The 8955-nt window shown below is 29.8% G+C and overlaps 1 protein-coding gene across 6 annotated transcripts in view; it reads left to right on the top strand.

Annotated features, from left to right (window-relative positions):
• The first annotated feature begins 331 nt into the window (after positions 1-331).
• The window catches only part of LOC125076953 (homeotic protein spalt-major-like), a 40732-nt gene continuing 32108 nt past the window's right edge, over positions 332-8955 (top strand). For 5 of the 6 annotated variants that reach the window (XR_007120727.1, XM_047688707.1, XM_047688706.1 and 2 more), the window contains exon 1: positions 619-776. Coding sequence is in view for 5 of the 6 variants with exons in the window: in XM_047688707.1 (XP_047544663.1) it covers positions 707-776 (70 nt within the window). In the remaining variant the exon portion in view is untranslated. Of the gene's footprint in view, positions 575-618; positions 777-8955 lie in introns of those variants that run through there. The other variant, XM_047688704.1, reaches the window with a different exon arrangement.

The following is an 8955-nucleotide window of genomic DNA, read 5'->3' as shown; positions in this document are numbered from 1 at the left end:
AACTTACAAAGTGTAGCTTCAATTAGCGAATGTGGGAGGCTTCACGGGGCGAGTGGCGACCGCCATCTAGCGGGCGTCAGTGCCGCCCACCGCCGCCTCGTGGCGCCGGGCGCCGAGCTTGGCCACATATCACTTATAAATATGAGGCGTTATGATTATGAAAATATGCCCCGCCCCGAATATGGAATATGGAGAGGGGGTCCCGTGCAGCGCGTGCGAATGGGCGAAGTTTGATTTATGAGCCGAGCGCGGCCCCGCCTCCCTGTCATAACCGTATACCTGGTGCGCGCGCGCGCGGCCGCCCGCCGCCCGCCGCCGCCTCGCGCTCAGTCCCGCTTCAGATGGCGAGAAGTGCGGCCGGCCGCACTCTGTGTACGCTCCGCTCTCCGAGTCCGCAAGTCGAACGAGCCGAGTAAAGGCTCCGCGCGAGTGAACCCCGACCGCTGAACAGTCGACGCCGAGGGCGAGCGCTCGGCCGCCGCGACGCCGCCCTTGCCATGCGCCGGCCCTGAGCCGCCAGCGCGACTCATCATGCCGCGCGTGAAGCCCGCCTGCGTCCGACGCGTCTCCATCGGTACTTACTATTCCTCTACGACAAACTTCCACAGCACATCCCACTCGGCGACGTCGTTGTAGAGTGTGCGATCAGATGGAGTCGGGATCGCCGACGTGATGATAGAAATGTTTTAGTTTAACCGACGCGGAAATGATTCGGATAACCCAAATTAAATTTGGCATTAATAAAAAAGTGAGCACTAAAATTCGCTCTCAACGCGGTGAGTAAACAGTGCAGTGATACACAACACAACCCTGAGCTTTATGTGGAAATGTGGCGGTAGGTAGGTGTAGTGTGCTTACACGTAGGGACGGTTCACCTGTGATCTAGGCTTGCACAAACGGAGCTAAAATATTAAAAAAATGTGTCTCCTTTATAACTTCTAAAAGATTAATAAAACAGACAAAACAAGGATATATCAATTGGAAACAAATCGTATTTGATTTGTTACAAGTTTCATATTCAACTTTGCAGTTTAGTGACTTGAATGAACTTGATAATAACTGTGCCAACCATTTGATATATATTGCATTAAAATGAAAATACATACAGATATTATTTTATCGTGAACTAAAAGTAACTATCTTATAACATTTTTAATATTGACTTAAAAGTTTGTGTAATGAAAGTTTAAAAATCATTTCTATAATTATTTTTTTGTTCGTTATCAAAAACATATTTGGGTTTTTGTAGACGGATTCCTTGTTTAATATTATCACGTTTAATTGTTAATAAACATAAAAGTGCACTTAACATTGGAATTCCTATCAATTAATTATTCATGGACTTGATATATTCTTGTAACCTTCATATATTGAGGATGATAAAGATACTTCGAGGTCTTTCCCTTCGAAAACACATACTTCATATATAAATGTTCTCTTAAGGCAATTTATAATAAAACTTATTACTTTCATTTGTTCTGTCACGAAACCAAATTTATTGTAAATATAAAACACACAACAAAAGTCTTGTATTTACTTAACATTGATTTAAATATCGAAAAAAATACTATGAATGTAAACAAACAGACTATTTTAAGCTCTTCTATTATATATATAAAGCTCAGTTTAACGCAAGCGACGGTTAAGTAACATATTATTTTAAAAGCTTTTAAGTGGCTCTATATTAGTAGAATGACAGGCCGTCAAACTTTATTAATCTAACGGCTACACTGTTTTATGAGCGTTCTATAAATTATTAAGAAATGTTTTATCTACTAACGATTGAAACGACCTGCCTAATCATATTCTGTATGAAATATACTTAAGCAATCAGACTTTGTTTGTCCGATTGTAATGTTATAGAACTCGTTCGGAAGCCGGTTCTATTTCGTATTAAAATGAAATATGAAGCCTTTGATTATTCGCGTTCATTTGCCTTGAATGATGAATAATAATTCGCACTGAGTTTTATGTATTTATAATATAAATAATATACTTTCCGAAAGTAGATTAATTATCTTCCATTTCAAATTCTAAACCACGTTCATTCGTTTAGCAATTAAGTTAATTTATTTAGCTACTTATTTAAAAACATACAATTCATACTTTATGATATATATTTTGTTTTAAAGAAATAAATTAATTTTCCATTACAAAATCATAAAACTATAAAAATGTTGAAATTGATATGTAGATATTATTACTGTTGAGTGTTTATTTTCGAAATTTTTGTATGTCCGACTGAGCACATTGAATATTTTTGCTACCGATTTAAAATTAAATATCGCATGGTATTGAATATTTATCGGCGGCTTGCTCGTCCGGGATTAACGCAATGGCAGTTTTTATGTATTTCTGCGTAAACGCGCGTCGACGCGGGCGGAACGGGCTGGAGCTTTTGATACGGCCGCACTCCGCTCGCCGAACAAAGCTCAAAGCCAAATTGCGACAAATAGACACCTCTAATCCTCCATCTTACAAACTAAGCATTAACCGCACCGGTATCTCGCAACAAATGAGACATTTAAGCCCTTACCGCAAGATAATCCCGGATTATTATGAATGTTTTGTTGTCAACGTTCACTTTCTGTTTGCATTCGATGTAAACATTCGAACCGCTACTTCGAAAAGGGCATTTAACAATCGTAATATTTGAAATTTTACTTTTAAATGCGACATCGAAATGTTTTTAGGTAGGTACATATAGTAACATAAAGATAACGTAACGCTGTCTCTACGTTCGGCGGTGAAAGTTGGAAAATCAACGCTGTTAACGTATTAATGTCAACAGATTGAAAATTTAATAAAGATTAATAAATTTAGGCTTGTATTTACTTATATTTCTAAATACTTTTATATTAACATTTAAATAACATATCACCAACTCTATAGTGGTTTGTATCGAGACTATAAGTATAAGACCACGGTGGTCTTCGTGCTTTTTATTGAATTATTTACCGACCATCATTAGTGCACTTTTATTATAAATTATAAAATATGTACTGTATATGTATTATAAAAAAAAAAACAATTTTATAGTATATTGTTTTTTATTTTCATAAGTAAAATATAGACAGCCGAAGTAATTGAAATGTAACTTGACTCTATCAACGATTACACGGAGTTTGCTTCTTATAAATTTGTACAAAATCTTATTGATATTCTATTTAACTAATTTGCGTTTAATGGATATTTTTTATAACTTTTGCTCAACTTAACCCATACAAATTTAAGTACCTAAACACACAGACAAACAGACGAACACAGAGGTAATTCTACACAAGCTTACAATCAAAGTACAACTCTTATAAACCTCCGTAAGTTTTATCTATGCATTATATTCTCTGTAGTTTTATAACAAAACATTATATGTATGTATGTTATCACTTAACTAGAAAAAAAAACACATATATTGCAGCCATTTAAATCATTGCACCATTTAAATTTGTATAAATCAAATGAAATGTAATCGAATAAAAATATTCTTTATAAATCATCACGAACGCTATAACACCGAAATTGATTAAAGAAAATTCAAGAATCTATTTAATATATGGAAATAACTTTAACCCAATAAAGTTAACATGTAATTAAGTGGAAAAATATGTCGCAGTCGTTACTAAAAAATCGATTTTAAAATAAATAGAAAAGGTAAAACTGATAAGTATTTTTACCTATCCACAACTTATGAATTGTAACAATGGATGATTAGTGATGCCCCAATACCAAAGGTTAAATAGATTTCAGTCACATTGAATATAATATACTTACTTGATAATAGGTAACATGAATTTTTAATAAACAACCCATTGTAAATACGAGACACTCAAATATTATTTATAAATACGTTATTTTTTTTCGTAATAACTATTGAAAGATATATTCGTTTATTTTTAATGTTACCGCTTATCTTTAAATGCATTTACGTCCTTACAAATATTGTGAAATGCTTATAAATGTCATCTATACCAATTTATAAAATGTAATGCTAATAATGACTTAGTTGATAGAAGCATTTGACATATGAAGTAAAATTTTGATTCGTTTTCAGCGATAAACATAAATACGTTTAATAAACAATTAAATTTCAAAATACATATAGATATTAAATACTTAGAATATTTTCTTTCGTAATGTTTGATTGAAAACGTCCGCGATAAAAACATTCCACGAGAAAAAAAAATTTTTTATAGTTCACTTGAACGAAATTCTTATAAGCAGTATAGCAGTAGTAGGTACGTCAGTTATTTCGTAAACAACTATTAAATATGTATATAATAATAAAACAACCGAGTCGGTAAATTAAATTTATTTTAAATAGCATTCTGTTTAGGTACCTACCTACTTGATTAATATATTATCTGTGAGCAATTATAACGTAGGAAACACCTGTGCATTTGATGACACTCTGCACCGCAACAATATAACTTATCCTTCTTAAAAAAAGGCATTACATTTTATTGTAATAATTATCGACTCTTAGACCACTATGGTTATCGAAGATAAAGATATTCATTTTAATATATAGATCCTAACAAAGTTTCTAAGCTTTTCGGAAAAACAAAACAGTTCTCATAGATCAATTAAATCAATATAGCTATGACAAAAAAATGAAAAATGTCGCGAACGCACTGCTATGACATTCGTTCCTATTATTTATTATTTAGTTAATTATTCTTTCTTTTGAGTAACGCTGACGTAATTATTCAAAGTTATATAGTTTAACATTAATTATTCAATTGTTGTTAATATTATTTAGAATCTTAACGATACAAAGCAAGACAAACCTTGCAACCAAAATAAATTTATGTATTTTTAATTAATATACATATAACCAAAAGGCAACATGTAAACTAATCAATATTTAAAGTTTTAGATTAAAAATTAAATTATCAATATCAGCGACACAAACATACTTAACTTTTGCTTATGTATACATTTCTTCATCTTATAATTCATTACATAGAATGTATTTTTGTATTGGTTGAATCAATGAGATCAAATCATCTTCAAACAAGTACATTATAGGAGCCAAATATGCAATTGTATTTTTATTAAAGGCTTGTTTTGCGGTCGTTTACGTGTGTTAAATCGTTCCGCCTATGTTTATATAACCGAACCACTCTGTGGCTTTCAGTATTAAGTTATCAAAGGATCTTTAACGCTAAAATACGTTATTGTTTAAAACATTTTTTTTTTCATAATATTGACAACATTATATAGAAAAATGAAGTTTTCGATTTTATGTGAAAACTAAATTTAATTTTGTTTCATTATGTTTCCTTAATGTCTGCGTGACAAAAGCTTGCTATTAAAATATCTTAAGTCTTTCCGCGGAAATGATCGCCTTTAAACCATTTAAAATTAAAATATTTTATCAAGCTTATTGTAAACCGTTATTATTCTTTAAGAAGAATAAAATGTGCTGAGTGTCTTTCGCCGGTTTTTCTCAGGTCCGATGTTTTTCATTCCGAATCAGTGTAGATTTTTGACGATCAATAAACAAGTGCGAGGCTATTATTAAATAAAGATTTACGGCTTCACCGATAAATGTTATTCAGGGAGTGATTAGTTAAACAATGCTGTCTTCTTCTTTCGAGTGTCAAAGCAATAGTGACAGAAAGAGAGATATCAATGTTAAACGCCCGCTAATCAATGTTTCGATGTATAGATTTATTCATTCATGAAGACACGCCCCTCCACGTTGAATTATCGGCGTTTCAATTAAATAAACTTAACAATTATAGTTTAATTTATATATTTTTAATGTCTTTACTTTAAGTCGCTACTAATGACATCAAATAAGCACAATCATCACTCATGAAAATTATTGCATCCCAATAATAATTTAACGGTCTTTGTAAGCGAATAGATAGACGTTTGATTATAAGTCTAATCTGAACTTACGCTAAGATTAGATGGTTCATTCTACACAATTCGATTCAATACTAATACAAAATACTATGTTGTACAAAACATTCTAACAGAAAATTTGTAAATGAATGAGATTATAATATGTAAACCAATAATAACATATCAAATGATATCTCTAATTAAAATATTTAGTACGAGAAATAATTTAAAATAGTTAACCTTATGTATTCAATGATAAAAAATTGTGCCTGATAGATTTACTTGTGATTTACATAAGACGACTACTTTTTTGCATAAACCAAGCATCGTAAAAGGTGTTTCTAGATTAGTTAAGTTATCCGAGTCTAGTAGTCTAAATGGTCATTGGTGTCGTAATCAATATTGATTTCATACAGCGTTATAATCATTAAATAAATGTATTTATATACCTACACACTGATATAACTCATTCAATGTTAGTGTTTGACGGACCAAATAACGATGAGCCAGTTTAAAATTGTTAAGAACAATCATAAGAAAGATTTATTAGAAAATACAAGCCGTAGGTTAGTGGATTTCTACATCAACACAAAGATATATTTAGTATCTAATCTAAAGTAGGTATTTCTGTTTACCTATTTACACTTTTATAATATATTTATCGAAAATTTAAAACACAACTTAAAATATACTTATTTAAGAGAACATAGCTTGAAGTTAATTAACGCTTATTTTAACATAATAATGGTTTGTAAGGATATTTTTCGTTCTCTGTTCCAATTATTATCATTAAATACACATATATCTACTTATATTAGTAATACTTAAATAATTATATCTTTGATTACGTATAAAATATATCTAAGTGTATCTTTGGTCATTTGATCTTTGATTCTATTACAGGTAATAATAAAAACTGCAACTATAGACTCTAATATATAAAAAAATCATAAAACAATCCGTCATCGTGTGGACTTTTGACATTGATGTATTTTTTGTTAATTAATATTAATAAAGATTTACGAATGCAAATCATTGCTTCTGTAGGTATACTTATAAATATTTCTGTAACTCAACTAGGTAATAAAATAGTCAGCATGTTTTTTCTTCGTTTGACTAATTATGCCAACATACTATCGGTGGAGGTGCAATCTATAATGAGGCTAAACGCTTGACATGACTACGGCCAATGAGCACCTACGAAAATATCTTACCATCGACACAAATTCGTAAATAATCATTTAATTTTTATTTAAATTTAAAGATATCTTATATGGACTTAGTAATATCAATAAAACAGAATCTTTTTAAATTTTTAATTCATTCATTAAAATGATCAAAGCAAAAATTTGGTAAATATGTAATAAATAAAATAGTTTTCTGGTTTTGCATAAAAACATATATTAACTTAATTCTTAGCTATTTTTTATTGATTTTCTTAAATATTATGTTTACTTGAAGTTTTAACTACTAAACGTTGAAATACTAAAAAATCCTCCAAAAATCGTAATCGTATCAAAAAGTTGATAGTTTCTCTTATGACAATGATTCCGATACAATATAACAATGTAGTAGAAGTAGGTATTCGACCTAAGTTGATGAATATTTAGTCTTTTTACAAGATTTATTTAATTGGTCGATTTCTTTAGGCAAATAAATATTTAATTATTTTCTTTAATCATCATATTGGATAATTTTACTTACATTTTATTTGCATACATTTTGTAACAGTGGTTTCGCTCCTGTAAAAAAAAAAAAAACATTTATATTTCGAACAAAAAGGAGTAAAGAGGTTGAAGTTTCATTTTCGAAGTAAAAAGGCACGTGGGATGATAATTTTAAAAAATTAACACATATCTTCTTTATCAACAGTTACAAAATATTTGACTTGAAATATTTTTATACTTATTATGGGTAAAATTATTTCTGAATATAAAAATTAAAATTTTCCGATAGCACCATTTTATATTTATAAGTCAAATGGTATTCATAAGCTGATAAATAATTATTTTCATAAACTAACATGTTACCAACACCTTATAATTTCAGGTACCTATTGTTAAAATTATGTATAATTAATACGTTTTGAGTGGAATTTACCATTAAAAAATAATATAAGTATTTACATATGCACGTATTAATTAAACAGTTATATTTTTCAGTGTGTATTGAAGTACATAAGACTTAATAGTTAAAAGTAGATTATTTTAAGTGCTTAACGACTTGTTAAAATTTCTCGTAAAAATCTATTCATACTTAACTATATACTCTACTAAGACCAAGCTCATTTAACTTAAAAATAATTTGATTCCGTTTAATATATTAAATAGAAAATTTTAAATAAATGCTCAATATTCAAAATTAAACGATAATAAACGAAATTAAAAAATAAGTTATATTCCTAAAACAATCAAATTATTTGTGCTGTAGAACTGCTGATATTTTAATTTAATAAAATGATTTTAAGTCAAAACACATAGATCAGCGACATCTAGTGATGAGTAGGTATAACTTTAAAATAACATCGCTGTTTTAATGTATCCTTTTTTTGACATATTAATTGAGTTATTTAATTGCATATCATTTCTTAATGAAATAGTCTATTTTAAATAAATTGAATTAAAAATACATGTCTTTACAGAATTAGCAGCATACATTAGCAGTGCGAACGTATGCGGACTAGTTTTCAGATGATAATAATAATACACAAGGCTATAATACTATTATAACTACAATGTTACCTACATATTGTATCTAATTTAACGATAATTTTTAACATATTTTGGTATCTAAAAGTTTTTTTATTGTTTAATTTATATCCAATGTTTTATATTTTCTAAAACAGCAGATAATAACTTTACCATTAAATTTTATTTCACATAAAAATGCCATGAACCAAATAAGTTTAGTCACGTTGTGTGTGTATTTTAATCACTGCCGCTTTCAAAATTTAATTATTTTAATGTCTTAATATTTGTAGCACCAATTGTATGTTATACAATTCTAAACCGTAAAAGTATATTTGAACATTTAAAGCTTTAAAACAACGTCCATTTTCCCGTCGATGTCTGTTATCATTCAGTTATTTATTTTTTTATTCAG

Source organism: Vanessa atalanta, chromosome 3 (assembly GCF_905147765.1).
Source record: "Vanessa atalanta chromosome 3, ilVanAtal1.2, whole genome shotgun sequence".
In the NCBI taxonomy this organism is placed as follows: domain Eukaryota; kingdom Metazoa; phylum Arthropoda; class Insecta; order Lepidoptera; family Nymphalidae; genus Vanessa; species Vanessa atalanta.
This window is presented reverse-complemented; position numbering and strand designations above follow the sequence as displayed.